We start from the raw sequence: 26,768 nt of genomic DNA on the forward strand, positions 1-26,768 counted from the left end.
ATCCAGCTGTGCATGCTAGCAAAGCATTTAATTTGGACTCTTACATGTTTAATTTGTTATACAGATATGTGTATATATACATTAGCATATGTCCTCCATTTTCTGGTATATATAACCCTTTTGGATCTCAACCTGATTCACTCTGTGGATTTTCATCACTATTTTACACTTGAACAGCATTGAACAGCAACCTTTTTTTTTTTTTTTTTGTCTATCGCTAACGCATTGCTCATCTTCCTCCTTCCCCAATCTACAACACTGGTTATCTTTTGAATACTTGCTCATATTTTCTATGATTTTCAAGTCAATATGTTCTAGACTTCACTATGACCAAGTATTTGACGTATACAGCATTATGTTCTATTACTTTAATTTATTCCTCTCTGCTTCTTATTTGATTACTAGGAAGACCAACTTTGCAGTACCTTTTAAAAATCATTCATAAAATTGTTTCCAGTCTGTCTAACCATTCTTTTTCCAACACAAAATATTACTCTCAATTATAGTAACTTACTTTAAAATAAATTTTTAGAGAATGCTATCTAATACTTTTTGGAAATGTATACTAATTATGTTCAATAATTACTCTTTATCCATATGTTTATAAAACGGATGTAATCACTCTTATTGCTTGCTCAGTAAGATTTCCCTTTATAATAATAAGACATTGTAAAAACGATTGTCTTTCTTGTGTTCAGTAGTTGCACTTGGTGTTAAGGTATCCACTGTTTTCCCCGGTGAGCAGGCAAACCCCACTTTTTGAATTTCCTGGGATTTCCTCAGGAGTCCTACCATACAAGAAGCCCACCAGTCTTCTGGAACAGTGATCTCTGTAAAGCAGGTTTCACAGTCCAGCCACCTTCTTGATAATTTGATAGTTCCCCACTTGGGGCTCTGCAAGACTTAAAATGATCTTATTCTATGCCAGCAATTTATTTTCATCTAAATTATAGATTCAGTCTAGAACATCCTGAGCATTTGTCATTGCTTGCTCTAATACGTCTTACCTGTCTATATTGAAACATTTTGACAGGCTCTATCAAGAGCCACTCTCAGCGCAAAGCAGTTAATTCACTGTGTAAATTTACTTTTTCTCTGTCTTTCTTTTTTCCCCAAACTTATTTTCACAAGCTTCCTTCAGTCTTCTTTGTTTCTTCCTACCATGTTTGGTCTTCATTTCACTTACCCAAGTGAGTGACAGCGTCCTTGTCCCAAGGCCAGGTGGCAGCACCTGCAAGGTCTTCCCGCACTGAGCTGGCAAAGTAGATGTTGAGGAAGTGAGTACTGTTCAGCTGCAGGGCCTCCTTCAGCTCCTTCACACTCATGTATGCCCTAGAGAGCGTGCAAGATGAGAAAATGTCACAGCAAAGAATTGGTACTTAGAGAATAGCAGAGCCAGACTTAATCAGATTCTAATGGCACTCCCAGCCAGCATTACCTTTTGAAGGGACATGGGGCAGAGACCAGCCTGTCGTGAAGACCAGAAGAAAAGGCACTAATACACATTTGGGATGCTCATACCAATAAATAGCATAATGACTTTTTAAAACACTATAATGTTTGTATGAATACTCCATATTTAACATCATACTCAATTCCCCACCCTACACCCAGATTATTTCTTCAAGATAAACCTAATGATCCCATGAATTCTTTGTCCTGAGAATTATTCTCAGGCCACAGTGAAGAAGGCCTTCCAACTCTCAGTTTCTTGTTCTTTCCATCACACTGCATGATCCTTGAATTCCAGTTCAATCTCTTTTTCAGTGTATGCCTACTTCAAGCATTATTTTTTAAAATAAAAAGGGAAATAGAGGATAGAAAACATAAAGTAAAAGAGGAAAAAATGAGATGAGTTAAAAGCAGGGAAGGACATAATAAAGCTACTGCAAAGAATAACAATTATATAGACATCTCTCTTTCTAGTCCCTTAATCCATAGAAACTCTACCCTACTCCTATTACCTTATGATATTTACCAAGTATGTTTATTGGTGACTTTGAAAGCACTAGGCAATATTATGTTTGCATTGATGTACAGAATTAAAGGTCTGTTAAAAACACATGACTTGTGGCTTATAGAAAAGGACACAAACATTTGGTCTCTTTCTAAACTCATATATAGTCAAAGACCTTTAGCTTCTCAGCATCAGTGAAACTTAAAACTTTACCATAAGCAAACAGGGCCTTTCTATTCTCACTGAAGTGTTATTTTAAGAAGGAACAACTAAACCAGAGCTCAATGGCCCCTTAGACTTACTAGATGCTCCCCACAGTGGCCATGGTCTGCCATTCCAGAGACAGGAATGTTCTTATCACAGCGTCAGCTGGGCAGACAGCCTGGCCACACAGGTTGGAAATTTCCTTTACAGATTATGCTTTGTTGATGCTATGCTAGTAGACAAGCTGCAGACACTGAAATCTACTGCCCCAGAAGCTCATGTTAGGACAGCATGACCCTTCCCCTCTAGCTTGCTCTGCCTCCTGACTGTTGATGCCATCTATTTCATCCAAGTGTAGGATGTGCTGGCAAAATCACCTGAGAAAGGGCAATCCCAAAGATTGTTTATCTGTTTTCTGGAACAGAACCAAATACAGGAATAAAAGGAAAGACAAAAAAAAAAAAAAGATCTTGCTTTAGAACCAAAGATGTTTAGGAGAAAAGAGCCTTTAAAATACCATCTTTTATTGACTTATAATATCTTGGAAAACTAGCTCTCAGCTGCAAGAAATCACCAAACTCCAAGAGATGACGTCATATGTGATCAGGGGGATAGTTCTCTTGTTGCTTTCCTGAAGACACAATGTTTTCTGAGTTGTTGCCTGGTTTTCCTGAGACAGTAGTCACATTATCTTTTACTTTCTCCTTTATTTGAAATAAGTATAATTTCCTTTATTGATGAATTGATGGTTTGGGGGTGATGATGATATCAAGTGAGTCTTCAACATGGAGATGTTTCAATAGGTCAGAAGATAGAGAGGGGAAGAGAAAAGATAATAAAATAAATGAAAAGAAAAAGAAAGAGAAGAAAAGAAAAGAAGGGGGAACAGAGAATCAGAGACTGAGAATGGGCTCAGCTCAGGATACCAAGGAAGAAAAGCCATACCCTTTCTCTGTTCCTATTCTTGGGTTCCAATTAAAATTGGGAGTTGGTAACTTGACAGCTTTCTCTCTCTTCTCTGCAGGCACTTCTCCAACCTCCCTGCTCCTGGCATGGCTTATTTTGGCTATCTGTGTGCTACTGGCTTCTTTGCCTGCCATCTACCAGTCTTGGACACCATCCTCCCACCCTCCCTCAACCCAGCAGTTCCACTAATTTCTCTTAGGCAACCTCCAAGAGGCCTCCTCCTCCACCCCCAACCTCATTAGCTGGTTCTCCTCATCTTCCTTTTCTTCCTTGCCCAATCCTCTCTCCAGCCATAAATTACCCTTCCAGATGACAGTATTTATGTCATGCTGGTAGCAAACTGGGTATGGTTACTCAGACTCCTGTACTTCCTGGAGATAGAGATATACGTCATCAAGTATAAGAGAGAGAACAAATTTTAAAAATCTAGAAAGTGTCATCAATTGAATTGATAGAAGAAACCCTTATTTTGCTGGAAACAAAGACTACCATCCAGACTTTCCTCTAAACCAGTGAGAGCAAACATGAGAAGTCAGTGTGTCTGATTTGCATGTGGATTGCTCTGTCTACTGCAACACAGGTAACCATTTCAAAAGTTAATCGGAGCTAATGAAGATATATGTCTTAGCTTCTCAACCAATATGACCAGAACCCAGTTCATGGGCTTAGGATGAGAAAAAATGGACATTATTTTCAAATTTAGAGATTAGCACCTTACTTCAGAAATGATTAAGAGATAGACTTGCCATTCAAATTAGCTTAATATTCAAGGGAAGGCAGAATGCCACACATAAATGCAGTGAAATGCATAACGGGCATGCATTGACCAGAACTTTGTATTAAAGGGGGATAAACTGCATTAAACTGCTTAATTTCTGCCAGGACCTACCTTTCCTCATGCTCTGTACACTCTAGATAAGGATACTCACTTACATGTCTCCCTGAAGGACTCAGAGTGACCAAAATTATGTCTTGGTTTTTATAAATATTATCTCAGTAACAGGCTGTCCTTGGGGCTGACATATCAAGCTGTTCTGCCCCATTGCTCCAGCTTGTTAGTTCTGACATGCCCCAAGGAGAGTGCACATCTGCTTCACCATTCTATGACTGTCACCTACTGGTTTGGGATTAGCCATTGCCGGGTTTCCAGTCTACCATGTTTCATTGCCTCCCCGCCTTAGTGTATTCTCTCTGGCTTCTGCCATGCCCCTGACAGCTGGCTCTCCAGCCACATCCCAGTATCTAAATGTACACACAAACTGCAACTACTGCTTAGTTCCCAACTAAACAAAGTAAAAGTGTAGGAAAAGTGATTCTTTGTGCTGTAGTTTATTAGTCAGTTAAAAAACCTCTTTGTACATTGATAGAAATTATTCAAGAAGGAAGCCAGAAATAAGCAAAAGATCCTGAGCTGTCTGCTGTCTGAAGGAAGTTGAATCAGTATCAAAAATTGGCATGTAGAAACAAGACATAAAGGATGGATGTGCACCTTGAGACTGGGACCCACAGCCCCACTTCCCACAGTCAGAGTAAACCTACGCCAAAGGAGGAGCCTGACCGCACTCCACAGTTGATACGGCAGCCACCTGCAGAAGGAAAACAGGTACCCCTAAGGACCTTCAACCAATTCCCCTCACAGAAGCAACGTGTGCCTCATAGACATTTGGGTTTAGTTAATCCTAAGGCTTCCTGTCATTACTGTAAAATATGGTTCTCTATCCAAAATATGCAGGAGGGTCCCCTGCCATTCCCATCCCCTATCCACTCTCCCACTATGTCTCATCTTTCTAGGGAATATCACCTTTGACCTGATCCCCCACCCCATTCACTGGGCCCACACCTTGGGACTTGTGGGCCCCTGGAAGCATTCTCCAGGTTGCTCAGTGCAACCTCAAACACATAGTTTTCTCTGTTCCTGTAAAATTCCTTTTGCTCTTAGGTGCATGGAACTCTACTCATCCCCATATACTCCTCACTTCCTTTCATTTTTTGTTTTCTGGTTACTGTTCTCTAGTTTCTGTTTTCTGGAGTAAAGAGTTCCAGTACCTGATTCCTGGGCTCTCCCCTTACTCCACCTCCTATCATCACCTGAGGAATTTCAACACTTGTGGGAAGCATCCACTGAAAACAGTCTTACTCTTTTTTTTTTTTTTTTTTTGAGACGGAGTTTTGCTCTTGTTGCCCAGGCTGGAGTGCAGTGGCACGATCTAAGCTCACCGCAACCTCCGCCTCCAAGGTTCAAGTGATTCTCCTGCCTCAGCCTTCCTGAGTAGCTGGGATTACAGGCGTGTGCCACCATGCCCGGCTAATTTTGTATTTTTAGTAGAGACAGGGTTTCTCCATGTTGGTCAGGCTTGCCTTGAACTCTCAACCACAGATGATCTGCCCGCCTCGGCCTCCCAAAGTGCTGGGATTACAGGTGTGAGCCACGGCACCTGGCCAACACAGTCTTATTCTTGATCTCCCTATTTCTAATGATCTTCACTCACTTCCCTTTGCCCATCCATTCTCATTGTCACCCTTATTAAGATTTATTTATTTATTTTTCATTTCCAATCTCATGAAGATTTTCAGTTCCACTTGTCTGTACTTTCAATTGTTTATGGCCATCTCCTCTCCAGGGGTAATCTGAAATTTTCAATATTCTTCTTTTGCTCCTCTCACCTCAACTGTTCCATTTTCATGACTCTTAGTAGACGCTCATACCTCCTTCTTTGATGATAAAATCAAGCCCATTCATCATGAACTTTATCACTGGGTCACTGGGTCTCTCTCTCTCTCTCTCTCTCTCTCTCTCTCTCTCTCTCTCTCACACACACACACACACACACACACACACACACACACACACATATTTACTTCCTTACCTATTTGTATTCCCTTTCCCCTGATCCCACAAGATGAGGTTTTCCGAGAAAATCCTAGCTAACACCCTGTCCTTTTTCTTCTTCCTTTCCAATTCAAACTTCTTAAAGGAATATTTTTTTCATCTCCCATTCACTTTTTTTCCATGTGCCTCCTAATCCCACTATAATCTGGCTTTCATCTGTACCACTTTATCAAAATTGCTTTCATTAAAGTTATCATTGACTACTTAAGATTCTCTGCCCAGAAAATTAAAAAAAAAATCATTCTCTTATTGGAACTTCTTGTTGCATTTTTATATTATTAGTTATTTCTCCCTCCAAAAAGTCTCTACTTCCTTTGCTTTCATTGCAATGCTCTTTCCTGGTTCTCTTTCTGCTTTAGAGACCAACAATCTCAGTCTCCATTGTGAGTTCCTCTTTTCCATTCTAATTTTTAAAAGTTATTTCCCAGGGTTCTGTTTGTGGTCCATTCTTTTCTCACTCTCCATGCTCACCATTGGGAACCTTTCTATTCTTAAACTTCAAAGCACCGTCACTATTCGAGTAACTCCCCAACATAAATGTAACTAGTACTACCTCTCCTCTAAGATTAGATTCTTGTTCTTTTCCTAGCAATTCAATATTTCTACCTGGTCTGTGCACAGAAACCTTGAAGTCAGCATGTCAGTGTAATTGGTGGTTCTATCTGAGTACAAAAGAAAGTCAGACAAAGTGAATTTTAATGTATCTGAAATAATGTTCCAGCTGGTGAATCTGTTGACTTGTTTTCCCATGAGTAGATTTGCAAGAAGGGTTGAGTTTTGGTTAAATACAGAGAAAATATATGCCTGTGTCCATGGAAAGATTTAAAAATCAAAGATAAGAGAAGGAACACATTGGCTTTTTGTCCTCTACCTAATCTTACAAACTGGATTTTGAGCTTTTTAGGAAGAAACTAAACTTCATAAAAAAAAATTTATAAATCCAGGATAGACAAGCAGTTCTGCTTGAAGTCCTAACAACAAAACAAAGTACTAATGAGGATAAGGGTTGCTGTCTCCATTTCTGGCAAGAATTAAGGGACATCAGCACCATTCTGACTCTTGAGAGTTTTACAGCCTTGGATTGCATCAGGTGCCAACTCTCTAAGGCCAGCTTTTCCCCCAGAGAAATAGGGCAGAGCATCATCTGGAAATGCTGAGTGTCAGCAGACAAGGTAAATACCATTGCCAGTGTTTAATGGTAAATAGCAGGAGAGCCACGGAACCGGTGGGCATGAATTGTAAAGGCACACCCTTCTGGAGACTCCAAAAAGGTACACTCTATGAGGATAAGATTTTATAGTTACACATTGAGCTAATGTAATTTGACTGTTAATGGTGGTATGAGCTCATTCATGCCCACAGCATTATGTGGACTGTGGATATTCAGTTTATCTCTAAGACAATGCTCACAATCTTCCCCATACCCATTTCTCCTCCCTGGTCCCTCTCTGAAGTGGTACCACTTCGAATACTCTTTCTATGACACCAGTAGAAAACACAGAATTCCTCCCTCATTCCTTGCTCTCCTTCACTCCATCCCTTCAGTACAATCAACCAACTGCTGATGACCCCAGAAAGAAGAGACATGGTGGTGAATATTGTTTCCCTTCTGAAAGCCACACAAGAGACCAGACAGTATCATCACCAGAACATCATCAACCAGGAATACATTTGTTTCTTGAAATTCAAATATAGAAAACCTGACAAGACATTATACACAAAATATTAACTAATGTTTGCTAACTCATGTAGAAATGAATACTACTAGAAGCAAAATGGAATTTTCTCTAGAAATATTTGTGTTGTAAGAACTTGAAGTTGAAATAAAAGAAATAATCAGAGATTGAAAGGACTCAAAGTCTAGTGTCATAACACTTTAAAGTAGTCAGAATAATGCCCTCAAGGATGTCCGTGTCCTAGTCCCTGGAAGCTGGGAATATGTCATCTTACATGGCAAAAAGGACTGTTTAGATTTGACTAAAAGTACAGGCCTTGAGACGAGGAGATTATTCTGGATTATCCCAGTGGACCCAATCTAATCACACAAGTCCTTAAAAGTACTTTTCCTACGTGTCATCAGAGAAAGAGATGTAGTGATGGAAACAAGATCAGAGAGAGCTAGAATGCAGGCTTTGAAGAAGGAGGAAGGGGCCCAAAGCCAAGGAATTCAGGCAGCCTTCAGAAACTGCAGAAAACAAAGCAGTAGATTGTCCTCTAGAACTTTCACAAAGGCATGCAGCCTTGTTGACATCCTGATCTTAGCCTAGTGAGATTTATGTTAAACTTCTGACCTACACAAGTACAATACATTCATGTAATCTTAAGTCACTTTGCTTACAATAACTTACTACAGCAAGAATTGAAAGTTAATACATCTCTTTTCACTTCAAAGTAATACCATTGGAAAATAAAAGAGCATAAAGAGAGTGAACATCTGGCTTTAAAAGATGGTATCAAAGGAAAATATTTGTTTAAAAAAAAACTCTGAGACCAGAATTATGGACTCAAGAGGAGGAAAAGAACGTATTCCACCACTCCAGTTTTTGGCAATATTTTACCCACTATATCAAGAGAGCCATATAGTAAAATTTATTTAGAAGGGTAGGATAAAAATAGATAACTCATCATGTACAGATACTTAGAAAGACAAAATATAAAGCACACAAAAGAAAAGTGTAGTGAAAGAGGTCCCCAGGAGAACTTGAGAGAAAACAGTCAAGAGGGAGCCAGTGTGTCCGGAGCACAGGCTCTCAGGCCAGAAGAACTTAGTCTCTAGGCTCACCTCCTCCATTCAGTGACTATGTGGCATTGGCAAGGCACTTGCCATCAATGTATCTCAGCTTCCTCAACTGTAAGATGGGAATAATAAAAATAACTATATGAAAATATAGTAACTAACACAGATATATATAGTTATAGTAACGAATGAAAATAACTACATGAAACCCACCTCATACAGTTATCGGCAGGTAAAAAATGGGTAACATCTTCATAAATGTGACACTTTATAGTGTCACATATAAACATTCAATAAATTTTATTATGAATACCAATACCTATGGCTTCAAATATCTACTTAGCCAGAAACAAAGTTCAAATGTCATAATGTAGGAAAGCAAGTGTTATCTCCAAGACTTGGCGGAGAGCTAATCATGGCTTATGTCTAAGGAGCAGGTATACTTTGCTTAAAAGGTGCAACGGAATGGAGGCAATCCCACAGTGCAGAGAGGAAGAAAGTATACTTCCATTCACACCCTAAAGTCAATCCATGATGGGAACCTTTCAACAACAATAAAATAGAAATGAAACTCTCCTGTGCACAAACTACCGCTGGCCTGGTAAGACACAGAGTAGTGTGGAACTTCCATTAGTGATTCTGAAACCTCCCAAAGGCAAGTTCCAAAATGGTCACAGAAGAGGGATACAGTGATTAACCCCAACCTCAAGTGAGATGATCCCTGCCTGAAGGCTGCTTCTGCTAATAAAAACAGCACCTCCAATAAATACTTTTCTTGACTCTCAAAAATTTCAAGAAACAACAAAGAGATATAATAGTTTGATTTTAATTCTCACTAATAAGAAATAACTAGCTGGTGATGTTGAGTGAGTAAATTTCCTTATTGAAATAAACCTCTATATTTTTAGTATTTATAACAGCTCAGGCTGATAACACTAAAATTTCAAGCTTTAGTAAATTAGATTTCCAAAAAGGAAATGATTTAATGCGTAGGACTCTCAAGGGGAAAATGGCCCTTTGGAGGTGGAAGGATAGAAACCTTAAAAATCAATTTAATCCTAGATTGTCCCAATAAAACAGAAAGGAGATATAAAGCATCAAAAAGAACCAGGTATTAAAAGAGAACTCTCTGGGAAGCTAAAATTTTAAGAGAACACGTGTAGATTTTGGAAGGAGTAATAGCATAAAATGGTTAAAAATAGAGCAAAAAAATAAAGCCTTGAACCAACATAAGCATGAAAAAACACAAAGAATGATAAATTTTAAAATGTATTTGTTTCAGAGCATTGATAAAAATAGAATATACTGATACAGAAGGGAAAAGAAAAACAACCTGAACTCTTAGAAATCTGCCTTGCTACCAAGATGAATAATTATTAAAATGGAAATCCGCTCAATAATGTATTTACCTGGTACCATTTATTTACTACTACTAATAATAGTGATCACAATTAATTCAGTCCCAACTGTATGCCACATGCTTTGTATATATTTTCTCCTGTAAATCTCATAACAACTTTATGAGGTTAGCACAATTACTTCATTTTACAGAAAAGAAATTAAGGCTTTCAGAGGTAAAGTGTCTTCCCCCAGATCACATAGATTGTAAGTTTTGGAGGAAAGTTTTAAACCTGGATTCCTCTAATTCCAAAGCATGCATTCTTTCTTCTAACCTTAAATTGGTTTCCCTTATTATCTGCAAGTCACTGTGCTAGACCCTGGCAATGAAAAGATACAGAAGACATGGCTCTTGTTTTCAAGGAGCTCAGTCAATAAGCAAGACAATTATGTGAACAAATAATTAAAATACAATGTGACAGGCACCATAATAGAAGTGTGTACAAAATTACATGAAATAACAAAGGACAGAGTGAAAAATATGCTTAGATAATCAAACATTAATAAGACACTTATTAATGTGGTAGATCTCGTGCATTAGTCAGCACATAATTATTCCACCTTCCTTCTAGTCTGTCTCACTGTTCTGGAGGACAGAGAAGCTAAATTTTACATTTCTCCAGCTCCTTTGCACCCAGGGATTTGGAGGAGATTTACAGTCTACCATCAGTAGCTCTTCATGTTAGAGCTAAAAGGTGACTGTGAGATGATCACCTTGCTTCTCACTGCCTTCACTGACTTTGCCTGCAACGGCTGGGCAATAGTGTTCTGGCATCCAGCCATGAGCAATATGGGTCTTCAGAGACAAGCTATAGGGCAAACCCTCTATATAGGCACAGCATGACTTAGCGATGACATCAGTGGTTTCTTGATCTCCAGACAGCTGCTGGCCAGCGTGTCCCTGAAACTGGCAGTTCTAATCGAAGCTTCAGAATTCCCACCTCCCTTTCTGTGGCAGGTATAGCAGCTCCACTTGCAGACTAGTTCCATAATCTTACTCTGAGAGATAGTTCTAGATATCCAGCCTAAATTCTACTACTCTAGCCCTTACAAAGATTTTGGAAGCAATTCAATTCCTGTATTTAATCCCTTTTTGGTTAAAATAGCTACAGTGGTTTCTGTTTTTTGCAACTATATCTTGACTGATTCAGAGACATTATTCCAACTGTGTTTTCAATATTTGATATTCATTCTCGTGGTAGAAAGGTCAGGAAAGATATATTTAAGCAAAAGAACAATGCAACAAAGAGAAATTACAAGTGATAGCTGACTGAAGAAATAGTGCGAGAACTGTTTTTGAATGAATTAGTCTCCAGAATCATAGGAGTTACTCATAAGACCCCAAAAAGACCTGTTTTGGTGTTTATGTAACAAATAATTCCAATCTTTGTAGATAATAGAGTGATGCAAGGAGGCTAAAGACTGAAAGATATTTCAACTGCTGATACAGGAAACAGGAGAGATTTGGAAACTATAAATTAGTTAGCTCAATGTCAATTCCCAGAAATATTTTCAAGGCATTATTAAATAAACAAATTTTTACTACTTAGACAAGGAAGAAGTAATTACTGGAACTATCATGAGCTCACCAGGCAGAAAGAATCATGCAAAACTAATCACATTTTATTGTTGTTGTTTTGATTATTTTGTTGAATTTTCTAGAGCAAGACACTGTTTTGGAGAGTGTATCCTTGATTCAACAGGAAGTTGGATAAATCTCTCACGAGATCTTTATAAGGAGGGTGGAAAACGTGTATAATTATAGATTTTTTTTTTTTTATTTTTTATTATTTTTTGAGACGGAGTCTCACTCTGTCCCCTAGGCTGGAGTGCAGTGGCCGGATCTCAGCTCACTGCAAGCTCCGCCTCCCAGGTTCACGCCATTCTCCTGCCTCAGCCTCCTGAGTAGCTGGGACTACAGGCGCCTGCCACCTCGCCCGGCTAGTTTTTTGTATTTTTTAGTAGAGACGGGGTTTCACCGGGTTAGGCAGGATGGTCTTGATCTCCTGACCTCGTGATCCATCCGTCTCGGCCTCCCAAAGTGCTGGGATTACAGGCTTGAGCCACCACGCCCGGCCTATAATTATAGATTTATAATAACTCACACTAAATCCTGGGACTGCCCCAAAAATAGTTTATATACCTAGACCCAATATCTGTATTTGCCCCTATTTCATTCAGTAATTTAATCAATGTCTTGCAATAATTCATACGATGTTAGTTTGTCAAATTTGCAAACAACTTGACTGTTAAATTGGCCTCAAAAAACTTATAATTATGAGAGTAAACTCAGAAAGTAAAATCTAAAAGTTTCTGATGTAAAATCTACACTTAAGCACACACACACGTAAACAACTACTAAAATACAGCATTAGAAACTCTGGGTTTAACACCAGTCAATGGGAGGAAAATGCCATAGCTTTCAGTTGCCAACAGTGTTCCATGGCTCTCCTGCGGGAAAATGTATAGACTCTTAGGCTGCAATCCTAGGCACAAACACTGTGTACTGCCATGAACAGATCTGTCCTGGATCAGTGCTATGCTTCTTTAAGGACATTACAACTTTGGAAGACATGCCCAGAAGAGGTATACTAAAAAGGAGGAAAATCTGGCAACCATGCCATGGGAAGAATAGTAGAAGAAATGGTGCACATTTAGTCTAGATGCCAGGGGTGGGGGCAATCTTAAAATTGTTTAAATATTTGAAAGTTGATTTCATGTAAGAGCCTCACTCTGTGCAGCTCCAGAGGGAAAAACTGGGGCCAATGAGCAAAATTATACACATCCATATATTGCCTCAGTATACAGAGAGCCTTACCAAATTATAGTTGTTAAGAAATGACATCCCTAACACTAGAAATATTTAAGCAGCAGCTAATGGGTTATTTGGCAGATATATTAAAGAGATAAGTTCTTATATTAAGCAGAATACTAAATTGAACCATTCTTCAAATTCTGAATTGTCACAATCTTGAAGATTAAACACATTCTCATTATTTCAATGATTATCTTAATACAAATGATTTATGTATCTGTATATCCTCTTTTTAATTTTCTTATACTTTTTGAATGCACCTACTGGGGTAACTATTGTTATGAGTTAAATGTGTCCCCCATAAGATGTTGGAGTCCTAACCCTGAATACCTGTGAAGATTGCCTTATTTGGAAATAGGGTCTTTGCAGATAATCAAGTGAAGATGAGGTCATTAGAGTGGGCCCTAATCTAATATGACTATGCCCTTCTAAAGGGAAATTTGGACACAGGAACAGATTCCCATAGAGGGAAGATTATGTGGAGACACAGAATGAATGTCAGCTACAAGCCAAGGAATGCCTGAGACTACTAAAAGGTAGGAGAGGAACCTGGGACAGAATCTCCTTCACAGCCCTCGGAAAGAACCAAATCTGCTGATCTTGGACTTATAGCTCCAGACCTGTGAGACAATACGTTTCTGTGGTTTAAGTCCCCCAGTTTGTGAGGCTTTGTTACAGCAGCCCTAAGAAACTAATATAGCCCTCATGACCTCAGTCAACAGGTCATATATCTCATTAGCATAATCTTCCTACCCAACCCATATCTCCATTCTTAGTTTTCTTTTTTATTCATGCCATAAAAATTCTGCTAGTTGCTTAGCTTAAGCTATAGCTAGACACCTATACATCCAAATATTTACTAAATTCTATAGAATTTCCTTTCCCAAAGTCTAATGTATAATATATCTGCATTTTTCCTGTCCCACTGCCACTATCTGGAACAGATTCTTTATTTCTGATGTTCAATAATGTCTTATTATTTTTCTGTCTCTAATATCACATCCATTCTAGTCCACCCTGTACAGCATCAAAACTGATGTTCTTCTGTTTACTCTTGATACCCCATGACTTACATAATAAAGAACTTAGATTTTCTTTTAGTTTCCTTTGCTCAGGTATGGCCAGCACCACTGTGGCATTGATTGAATGAGTGGATTTACTCATTAACACCAAGTATGGCTTTGCTTTTTTATCTACCTCCCTGCTTTGCTGATGCTGTCCTCCTTCTACATCTTTAATTATCAAAATTCTAACTGACATTCAAGGCCTCTTTTCTATAACACTTCTTCCATGAAGCCTTCACTGATCACCCCAGCCTAAACTAATATCTATATCTATATATCTATATCTATTCAGCCTGTATCTGAATCCCTGTGTCATTTAGTCTAATCTAAACACACAATATAGCAATAATATTTAAGCCTGCTTTGGCAATATTTGCAAACAATAAAGATCTTACTTCTAGATATTTAAAAAGATATTTATATGAATTTCAATTATGCATCAACCACAATAGTATAATATCAAAAATATGTAGTATCTGGAATGGATTCTTTATTTCTGATGTTCTATAGTGTATTATTATTTTTCTGCCTCTAATATCACTGGTGTTCCTCTATTTACTCTTGATACCCTATGGCCTACACAATAAAGAACTTAGATTTCCTTTCAGTTTCCTTCCCCCAGGTGTGGCCAGCACCACTGTGGCATTGATTGAATTAGTGGATTTCATATGTATATACATATGTACATATATATATAATAGAGAGCATTCCTTATTTCATTAGCTGGAGAAAGACCCCAGAAGGCAAGTATCATTCCTTTCTCAGCGTGATAGCAAGTTAGCACATCATCTTGCATATTATCAAGTGCTTATTCAATAGTAGTTGACTATGTTGATGCTGGAGATGGACTCCAAATGGAAAATAAGGCAGATAATCCTTCATTTTTTCCCTCTCCTAGGTTCACTGATATTGTCCTGCTGTAGAATCCCCTATTAGGACGTTAGCCATGCAATGCCTTATTCACCCCCATAGCTTTAGCTATCATATATATGTTAATATTTTCTAAATTTATATGATACTCAGATCTACATAACCACACAGATAATAAGTAATAAGTATCTCTAATTTGATTACCACACAGGCCTCAAATTCCCACCCAAACTTGTTGTTCTTTCTGTTTCATACCGCCTGAGCTATCCAATTACTCAATTTAAAAACTGAGAAATTATTTTGGATTCTTCCTCTTCCTCACTACACCGCATTCAATTAATTGCCAATTTCTGTTGGTTCTATTTATAAATGTCTCTTAAATTCAACCACAGCCTTCTAGTAAGCTTCTCCGTTACATGTTTTGCACCCCTTGAATACAAACTCCATGCTTTCTTAAGACTGACCTTTCTAAAAGGGCAGATCTAATCATGTTCCTTCTCTGCTTTAAGGAACTCTAAATGTCTTACTATGGTTTACAAGACTTTTCCGGATCTGGCTGCTGGTAACCTCTCAGGCATCAATCTTTCTACTTCCTTCTAACTCTCATGAATGTTTCCCTCTCTCTTATCCAGGCCACTGGGATTTTGGACCAATAGCTTCTTCCTTCCCTGCCATACCTACCTCCAGAATAACTTCTTTCCATCTGACAGATTTTGATATAGATATTAATTCTGGGAAGGCTTTCCTAATACCCTAAATCCTGGTCGGGTGCTCTTGTCCACGAGCTTTTGTGACACCTTTTACTTTCACTGCCAGAGCACCTGGCAGAATGCTGCTTCTTGAGGATTCCCCAATTAAACCACAGACTGTGGGAGTAGGAATGCTGTCTGGGCTTGTTCAGTATTGTGCCCTGAGTATGCAGCACAGGGTCTGAGATTTAGTAGCTGCTCAGTAATTCCTCTCTGAATTAATGAGTATGTCCCCCTCACCTCTAAAGTCAAAGTGTAAAGAACTTTCAATGACCAATGTTCTTATAAGACCAGTATACTTTCTCTATTTCAATAAAACAGAAAGTCTAGAGTTCAGTTTAGTGCATGTATGCTGTCAAAAATAACTGACTTCTGGTGTGTGTGTCTCTGTGTGTGTGTATGTCTCTGTGTGTGTGTATGTGAGAGAGAGAGAGAAAGAGATTACAGAAAGAATGCTTCGTTTGAAAACAGGATTTGAAGAAAATCTTTAAAATGTTCTAAAGCAATTGAGGAAAGAGGTTTAACAGAAGAGAGAAGAAACACAAGAAAATGATTAAAACACTGGATGACTTCACGAGTTTTTACCATTAGCTGAGACACATCATGTGCGCTCCAGTTACCAACAATAACTACTCTTCCCGGGAAAAGCTTCCTATTTTTAACCCTAGTGTAATGCCTGTGGAATTACATTGCCCATTCCCACTCAGGCTCCGAGAGCTTATCATCATAGAATGTTTTTGCCAAGAATCTGCTCTGCCCTTAGTCACCACACAAAGAGTTGTCAAAGACAGAGTGTGGAGAGAGGTTGGGCTTTGAGTGTAGTTTTGTTTCTTGCTGCCTACCAGTGGCAGCAGGTCCTATATACTGCTCTTTGGAGTTTAGCTGTTTCAGATATAACTAGACTCTATGGTTTCAGGGAATTCTACAGCAGAGCAATATCAGCAAACCTAGGAGAAGGGAGCAATGAAGTATTATCTGCCTTGTTTTCCATTTAGAGTTCATCTCCAGCATTAATATAGTCAACTACTATTGAATAAGCACTTGACAATATGCAAGATGATGTGTTAAGTTGCTGGGACCTGTGCTCAGGGAACCAGAAAAGAGAGAGAAAGTTCAATAATGAAAGTATATTCAGGAAACAACAGGTGTTGGAGAGGATGTGGAGAAATATGAACACTTTTACACTGTTGGTGGGACTGTAAACTAGTTCAACCATTGTGGAAAACAGTGTGGCGATTCCTCAAGGATCTAGAACTAGAAATACCATTTGACCCAGCCATCCCATTACTGGGTATGTACCCAAAGGATTATAAATCATGTTGCTATATAGACACATGTACACGTATGTTTACTGCGGCACTATTCACAATAGCAAGGACTTGGAATCAACCCAAATGTCTGTCAGTGACAGACTAGATTAAGAACATGTGGCACATATACACCATGGAATACTATGCAGCCATAAAAAAGGATGAGTTGGTGTCCTTTGTAGCGACATGGATGCAGCCGGAAACCATCATTCTCAGCAAACTATCGCAAGAACAGAAAACCAAACACCTCATGTTCTCACTCATAGGTGGAACTGAACAATGAGATCACTTGGACACAGGAAGGGAACCATCACACATCGGGGCCTACTGTGGGGAGGGGGGAGGGGAGAGGGATAGCATTAGGAGATATACCTAATGTAAATGATGAGTTAATGGGTGCAGCACAACATGGCACATGTATACATATGGAACAAACCTGCACATTGTGCACATGTACCCTAGAACTTAAAGTATAATAAAAAAATAATAATAATATACAAAAAAGAACAACACATCAAAAAAAGAAAGTATATTCAGAAATCGATTTCTGAAAAAATATATTCTGAAAATCTAGAAAGAGACAATATTAATTTTGCTTTATTTTAAAAATTAAACGTTTACTTTTGATTTATATATCCTGGGACAGTGATGGAAGGGATCTTTTCTGAGGTTCTCAAAGCCCTCAAACTGGCCCAGGAAAAGATGTGTAGAATCAAAAGAGAAAAGAGGATAAACTCTTAGGAACAGAAATTTTTATTTTGTATTTCTTTATTTGTATAATTTACAGGGAAGCAGTGTAATTTTGTTACATGGATATACTGTGTGGTGGTGATGTCAGAGTTTTTAATGTGCCTGTCACCCAAATAACATACACTGTACCCATTAAGTAATTTCTTGTCATCTACCCCCTTTCCACTCTTCTACTTTTCCGAGTCTCCACTGTTTATCATTTCACAATCTGTGTCCATGTGTGCACATTATTTTTATCTGACTTATAAGTGGGAAGATGCCATGCTGACTGATGTAAGATGGCATCTTATTGTGGTTTTAATGTGCATTTTTCTCATGATAAGAAATGTTGAGCATTTTTTAATCTACTTGTTGGCCGTTTATATGTCTTCTGAAAAATGCCTATTTATTTTCTTTGCCCATTTTAAAGTGATTATTGTTGACTTGTTTGAATTTCTTTTTTTTTTTGAGACGGAGTCTCGCTCTGTAGCCCAGGCTGGAGTGCAGTGGCCGGATCTCAGCTCACTGCAAGCTCCGCCTCCCGGGTTCACGCCATTCTCCGGCCTCAGCCTCCCGAGTAGCTGGGACTACAGGCGCCCGCCACCTCGCCCGGCTAGTTTTTTGTATTTCTTAGTAGAGACGGGGTTTCACCGTGTTAGACAGGATGGTCTCGATCTCCTGACCTCGTGATCCGCCCGTCTCGGCCTCCCAAAGTGCTAGGATTACAGGCTTGAGCCACCGCGCCCGGCCTGAATTTCTTATAGAGTCTGGGTGTTAGTTTCCTGTCAGATGAATAGTTTACAAATATTTTCTCTCATTCTGCAGGTTGTCTGTTCAATATCACAATAGATGCAGAAAAAGCATTTGATAAAAGTCAACATCACTTCATGATAAAAACCATGAGCAAACTAGGCATAGAAGTAACACACCTCAAAATAAAAAAGTCATATATGACAAAACCACAGCCAACATTATACTGAATGCAGAAAAGTTGAAAGCATTTCTTTCAACAAGTAGAACAAGACAAGGATGTCCACTTTCACCACTCCTGTTCAAACATAGTACTGGAAGACCTAGCCAGGGCTATCAGGCAAGAGAAAGAAATAACAGACATTTAAATTAGAAAAGAAGAGGTCAAATTATCTCTGTTTACCAATGACATGATCTTATGTCTAGAAAACCCTGAAGACTTCACCATAAACTCTTACATTTGATAAATGAATTTAGTAAAGCTTTAGGACACAAAATTATCATACAAAAATCAGTAGTGTTTCTATATATCAATAATGATCAAACTGAAAAACAAATTAAGAAGGCAATCCCAATGACAATAGCTATGAAAAAAAAAAGCCTAGAAATACACGTAGCCAAAGAAGCGAAAAATCTGTACACAGAAGACTATGAAATACTAATGTATAAAATTGTAGATGGAAAACCATCCCATGCTCATGGAATGGAAGAAGTAATATCATTAAAACAATCATATTGCCCAAACAATCTATAGAGTCAATGCAATCTCTATCAAAATGCCAACTTTTTTTCAAAGAATTAAAAAAGAATCCTAAAATTCATTTGGGACAAAAATCAGCTTGAACAGCCAAAGCAGTCCTAAGAAAAAAACATAGCTGGAGGCACCACATTACCTGACTTAAAATTATACTGCAAAGCTATGGTAACCAAAATATATAAATGTATATACTTATATATATTATATCCAATATAAATACAGACTCATATATCAATGGGACAGAATAGAAAACCCAGAAATAAAGCCTTATATCTATAGTCAACTGATCTTTGACAAAATCAACAAGAATATACACTGGAGACATTATAACCTTTTAAATAAGTGTTGCTGAGAAAGTTGGATTGCCATATGTGGAAGAATGACATTGGACCCCTATCTATCATCATATACAAAAATCAACTAAGGATGGATTAATGACTTGAACGTAAGACTTGAAACTATAAGAATACTACAGGAAAACCTAGGGAAAACTCTTCTGGACATTGGTCTAGGCAATGACTATGAATGACTATGATCTCAAAAGCACAGGCGACAACAACAATAATAGACAAATATGAGACTTAATTAAACTAAAAAGCTTATGCACAGTAAAAGAAATAATCAACAGAGTGAACAGGAATAGTAAATTAAAAAAAAATAGGCAGAAGAAAAGAAACTGGCAAAGATGGCTGAGAAACAATAATGAAGAGGTACAAAGAAATCCAGCAGAATTGGCATCTCCAAAGCCAAGGGAGAAGATCATTCTAAATGTTCCTGGCAATTCAAGTAAGAGAACAGAAAATTATCCATCAGAAGTAGAAACAAGGAAAAGGTTGGTAACTTTGACAAATGCAATTCCAAAAGAGCAATAGAGACAGAATCAGATTGCAGTGAGTCCGAGAGAGAATGGGGCATAAGGAAGAAAAGGTATCGGGCATAGACAAGAATCTCAGCCACAAAGAAAGACCATAAGGAGGAAAGGGAAAGATAAGTCAGCATGCAGAGAAAAACTGAAAGCTTTTTATAATAAAAGACTTAATCATTACTAAATTTGTTGAAAAGGAAGAACCCAATAAAGAGAAAGAAAATGAAGAATAACAGAAAAGACCATATAAGAAAGAAAATGAGATGCAGAGCCCAGCAGGGGAGATCTACCTTGGATAGGAATGTTGAGGAGACTGTTGGTGCCCCATCCAAATAGGCACCTCCACCTCCTACCTGCTGTGATTATTGACTGCTAACAGCTCATGGATGGTCCCTTTCTTTAGAGAATTTCCTTAGCCAAATCAGCTGCCTCACAGGAGGCTATGTTTGCCTCCTCTCAGGAGCAGTTCATAGACAATGACTGATTGACAGAAGGGCACAAAAAGCCAATCTCTTTGCCCCAAGGTGGGACTAAATCCATGTTGCAATTCATTCTCCAGAGCTCCCTGTAAGATCAGACTGAAGTTAGACTCCAGCTGAGACCACATCCTTGCTTAGCCCCCTGTCCTGCCTTATCCTGTTTTCCTCATTGCTATTAGCTAAAATAACCCCTCAATAAATCACATGTGCCCAAATTCCTGTCTCAGGCTTCACTTGTTGTGAACCTCCTCAAAGACAAAGAGGAATACATGCTAATGCAATAAAAGGCGAGGATGTAATGGAAGGAAGAATGCAGAGTTTTGAGGATTGGTGTCCTTCCAGTGAGGGAATGTTCCTTTAGTTTTTGCTGTGTTCTGAATGAAGTGGAAGGGGTATGATCCTCTAAGAGTGGTGAGTGAGATGATGAGTATGGAGATCTGAGAAGACTGAGAAGGCACAAAACACACATTGTGAGGAACAAGGAATGGGAAACAACTTACTAGGGGGACATAGAAGGATTGGTTGGACGGTACTCAAAACATATACTTCCATGCTCACCTTTTCCCAAATCCTGTTGTAACTCCTGCTTAAAAGTAGCAGACTAAGTCACTAAGAAGTGACTTCTGCATTTAAAATGGTGGTGTAGAAGCAAGCTGGCTTCACTCCCACTCCTCTCCAGAGAGAAAACCAAGAACAAATATAAATTGCTGAGGTTATCACTAGCAATGTCCCAGAACCAAAATGAGATGGAGACAATTCCCAGGGTCACAGAGAGGTGAGAATTGGACTCCCATATCTAAGATGCTCGTCCCTACAACCTGCCCAGCACCATGCATGCAGAAAATTCCCCCAACTCATGGTTTCTACACTGGAAAAATTAAGATCAAGATGGATAATTAGCTTCCCCACTATCTTAGGTTTCCTGGCAGGAGAACTTCCCATGTCTCAACCCATGGGAAGCCTCAGGAGTGACTGAAGGGGGAAACATCCCTAGGACAGCCAGAGACAATGAAGAGTACTGGAAGACCTAGCCAGAGCTATCAGGCAAGAGAAAGAAATAACAGGCATCTAAATTAGAAGAGAAGGGGTCAAATTATCTCCGTTTACCAATGGCATGATCTTATGTCTAGAAAACCCTGAAGACTTCACCATAAACTCTTACATTTGATAAATGAATTTAGTAAAGCTTTAGGACACAAAATTATCATACAAAACAATGAAGGCAACAGAGAGACAAAACAGAGAACAAAACAGAGACAATGAAGAGAGGTGAAACTACCATCCCCAGACCTGGAAACTCTGCTTTGTACTTTAGCCAAAGAAGATGCAAAATCAGAGTGTCTGTTCAGCAGGACCATGTTGTAGCAGATTTGTTCCACAGGTGCCTTGGGCATGAATCCCTAGCCAGCTTTCCCACACTACTGGTATATTTCCTTTAGGACCTCTCCAATTTGGTGCAGGGCACACTCTGATTGTTTACTAGAACCAAGGTAAATCTGGACTTAAGGTGCCATCTAGTGTTGAAAAGGAGGCAGCAACCTAGTGGAAAATAAAGAAAAGCAACAATAAATTAGGTACATTACAAAGAATCTCTAAGCAAACATATCCAGTATAAAACAAAACAAGCCAAAAAGAGAAGTTTGAAGTAAATAGCTAATTCGTCAATGCAAAGACATAGATGTACATCCACAAGAAACAACAGCAAATAGGGAACCAGGACCACCCCCACCGCTGCCCTCGAAAATCAACAAAACAAAGAACCAGTGACTGACCCTAATGAGATGGTTCTATGTGAACTCCCTAACCAAAAATTCAAAATAGCAGCATTAAGGAAACTGAGTGATCTCCAGCATAACACAGAAAAACAATTCAGAATTTTATCAGAAAAAATTAACAAAGAGATTGCCATAATAATTTTTTAAAAAACAGAAATGTTGGAACTGAGAAATACATTTGCTGAACTAAAAATTATATTAGAGGTTTTCAACAGCAGAATGAAGCAAGCAGAGGAAAAAAATAGTGAGCTCAAAGACAGACTACTTGAAAATACACATCCAGAAGAGAAAAAAGAAAAAAGAATGAAGGAATGAAGATTGCCAACAAGGTATAGAAAATTATCTCAAAAGACCAAATCTAAGAACTATTGGTGTTTAAAAACAAGTTGTACAAGAGCAAGGGACAGAAAGCTTATTTTAAAAATAATGACAGAGAAGGTTCTTTTTTGTTTGTTTGTTTTTTGAGACGGAGTCTCGCTCTGTTGCCCAGGCTGGAGTGCGGTGGTGCGATCTTCGCTCACTGCAAGCTCTGCCTCCGGGTTCATGCCATTCTCCTGCCTCAGCCTCTGAAGTAGCTGGGAATACAGGTGCCCACCACCATGCCTGGCTAATTTTTTATATTTTTAGTAGAGATGGGGTTTCACCATGTTAGCCAAGATGGTCTTAATCTCCTGACCTCATGATCCACCCGCCTCGGCCTCCCAAAGTGCTGGGATTACAGGCGTGAGTCACCACTCCTGGCTGATAGAAAACTTTCTAAAGAGAATTTTCCTCAAGAAAACTTTCTTGAGAAAGAGATAAAATTCCAGATATAGGAAGGTCAAAGAACACCAAATAGAATTGAACCAAGTAAGTCTACTCTGAGGCATATAATAATCAAATTCTCAAAGGTCAAAGACAAAGAAACAATTCTAAAAGAACAAATGGCACATAAAAGAAACTCAAATTTGTCTGGCAGCAGACTTCCCTATGGGAAACTATACAGATCAGGAGAGAGTGGGACATTGTTTTCAAAGAGCTGAAAGAAAACTACTGCCATTCAAGTATATTGTCTCTACAAAAGCTATCCTTCATATATGAAGGAGAGATAAATTATTTCCCAGATGAATTAAAGCTGAGAAACTTCATCACTACTGAACCTGTCATATAAGAAATGCTAGAGTTCTTCCATCTGAAAAAAACCCCACTAATATGCAAAAGAAAACATTTACAGGTATAAAACCCACTATTAAAATTAAGTATACTGAAAAATGTAGAATACACTAATAGTGTAATTGTGGTGTGCAATCAATTCATAACACTAGGAAAAAGCCCAAAAGACAAATCTATCAAAACTAATAAGAGCTACAACAATCTAACAAGAGATAGGCAATATAAAATATGTGAATTGAGACAACATACAGTTAAAATGTGGAAGGGATAAAGTATCAACTTCTAAAAAGTTTTCTCTTTAATTCTTTGTATTACTTTCCTTGTGATTTAAGGTGTCATCTCTTTAAGATAACTTGTTATATCTATAAGATGTTTTCCTGAAGCCTCATGTGGCCACAACACAAAAGTCTATAATAGACCTATGAAAATTACAAAGCAACAAATTTAAACAATCTACCAGAGAAAATCACATAACCAAAAAGGAAGACAGTAATAAAAGAAGAAAGAAAGAACAAAATATGTTACAAAGCAACCAGAAAACAAGCAAGAAATGGCAGTAGCAAGTCCTCATTTATTACTAACTGAATATAAATGAACTCAATTCTCCAATTAAAAGACATATAGTGATTGAATGGACAAAGAAACAAGACCCAATTATATGCTTCCCACAAGAAACTCAATTTGTTTATAAAGACACACATAAACTGAAACTGAAGGTGTAGGAAAAGACATTCATGCAACTAGAAATCAAAAATGAGCAGGAGTAGCTATATTTATTTCAGATTAAATATATTACAAATCAAATAATGTAAAAAGAGACAAAGAAGGTTACCATATAATGAAAAACGGGACAATTGAGCAAGATAATATAATGATTATAAATATCTATGCACCAAACACTGGAGTTCCCAATTTTATAAGGTATACATTAATGGATGTAAACAGAAAGACTGCAATACAATAATAGTAAGGGGCTTCAACAGCCCATTCTGAATAATGAACAGATTATCCAGACAGAAAGTCAACAAAGAAATATCAGAGTTAAACTGTACACTATAGTACATATGCCCAACTGACCTTTACAGATCATTTTACCCAACAGCTACAGAATACACACTCTTTTAAGCAGGACATAGAATTGTCCAGGATTGATGATTTCTTAGGACACAAAACAAGTATCAAAAAATTTTCAAAACTCAAAATCATGTCAAGTATCTTATATGATTATAATGGAATAAAACTAGAAATTAATAGCAAGAGGAATGTCGGAAAACACAAACACATGGAAATTAAGCAACATGCTCCTGAATGACCATTACATCAATGAAGAAATTTAAATGGACATTTAAAAATTTCTTGAAACAAATGAAAATGGAAATACAACATACCAAAATTTATAATACAGCAAAGGGAAGTTTATAGCAATAAATACCTATATGAAAAACTAGAAAGACTTTAAATAAACAAGCTAATGGTACACCTCAAGGAACTAGAAAAGGAAGAACAAACCAAACCCCAAGTTAGGAGAAAGAAATAAAAAAGATCAAAGTAGAAATATATAAAATTAAATCTAAAAGGAGAACAAAAAAAATCAACAAAAGATTTTTTTAAAAAAGATAAAACATACAAACTATTAGCTCGAATGGCTAAGAAAAAGAGAAGACTCAAACCAGAAACAAAAAAGACTTCAGCATAAAGACCCCTCTGTATTTCTGATGCCTCAGAAATACAAAGAATCATTAAAGACTGTTGTGATTCACTATATGCCAACAAATTGGACAATCTAGAAGTGAGTTAATTTCTGGACACATACCAAATATTTAAAGAACTAATACCAAATTCTACTCAAATAACTCTTCAAAAAAATTGAAGAGGAGAGAATACTTCCAAACTCATTTTATAAGGCCAGCCTTACCCAACATCAAAACCAGACAAAAACACAACAAAAAAAGAAAATTACAGGCCAATATCCCTAATTACCATAGATTCAAAAATCCTCAACAAAATATTAGCAAACCAAATTCAACAACAAATTAAAAAGATAATTTACTATGGATCAAGTAGGATTACCCCAAGAATGCAAGGATGGTTCAACATATGCAAATCAATAAACATGATACATTACATTAAAATAACCAAGAACAAAAGCCATATGATTATTTCAACAGAAGCTGAAAAAGCATTCAATAAAACTCAACATCACTTTATGATAAAAACCATTAACAAACTGGGTACAGTAGGAACATACCTTAAAATAATAAAAGCCATATATGACAAACTCACAGCTAACATTTACTGAATGGGGGAAAATTGAAAGCCTTTTCTTTAAGATCTGAAACAAGACAAGGATACCCACTCTCACCACTGTTATTAAACATAGTACTGAAAGTACTGGCCAGAATAGTTAGGCAAGAGAAAAATAAAGGGCATCCAAATTGGAAAGAAAGGACTCAGATTAGCCTTGCTCACAGATGACATGACCACATACTTAGAAAAACCAAAAGACTCCACCAAAAAACTGTTAGAACTGATAAACAAATTCAGAAAGTTGCAGGATACAAAATCCACATATGAAAATTAGTAGCATTTATATACAGCAACAGCAAATAATCTGAAAAAGAAATAAAGAAAGCAATCCTATTTACAGCAGTTACTAAGAATATAAAATACTTGGGAATCAATTTAACCAAAGAAGTTAAAAGTCTACCCAAAAAACTATAAAAAACACTGATGAATGAAATTGAAGAGGGTGCAATAAATAGAAAGGTATTTCATGCTTATGTATTGGAAGAATTAATATTGTTGAAATAACTACACAAAGCAATAGACAGATTCAATGCAATTTCTATCAAAATAACAATGACATTTCTCATAGAAATAGAAAAAGAATCCTGAAATTTATATGGAACCACTTAAGACCCCAAATAGCCAAAGCAATTCTGAGCAAAAGGAACAAAGCTGGAGGCCTCAAAATACCTGATTTCAAAATACACTATAAAGTTATAGTAGCCAAAATAGCATGGTACTGGCAAGGAAAATAAAACAATATTACAAAGTAGAGAACCCAGATATAAATCCATGCATTTATAGCCAACTCATTTTCGACAAAGGTACCAAAACCATACAATAGGGAAAGGACAGTCTCTTCAATAAATAGTGCTGGGAAAACTGGATAACCATATGCAGAAGAATGGAACCAGACCCTTATCTCTTACCACATACAAAAATAAAATCAAAATGGATTAAAGACTTAAATCTAAGGCCTCAAACTATGAAAATGCTATATGAAAACTTTGAGGAA

General features: G+C 37.7%; 1 protein-coding gene across 6 annotated transcripts in view; it reads right to left on the reverse strand.

The window, feature by feature from the left end:
• PAPPA2 (pappalysin 2) overlaps positions 1-26,768 on the reverse strand; it is a 271,490-nt gene that overhangs the window by 171,804 nt on the left and 72,918 nt on the right. For all 6 annotated transcript variants that reach the window (XM_021933974.2, XM_021933973.2, XM_021933976.2 and 3 more), the window contains one exon: positions 1,187-1,332. In XM_021933974.2, the coding sequence (XP_021789666.1) occupies positions 1,187-1,332 (146 nt within the window). The remainder of the gene's footprint in view (positions 1-1,186; positions 1,333-26,768) is intronic.

This window comes from Papio anubis, chromosome 1, assembly GCF_008728515.1.
Source record: "Papio anubis isolate 15944 chromosome 1, Panubis1.0, whole genome shotgun sequence".
In the NCBI taxonomy this organism is placed as follows: domain Eukaryota; kingdom Metazoa; phylum Chordata; class Mammalia; order Primates; family Cercopithecidae; genus Papio; species Papio anubis.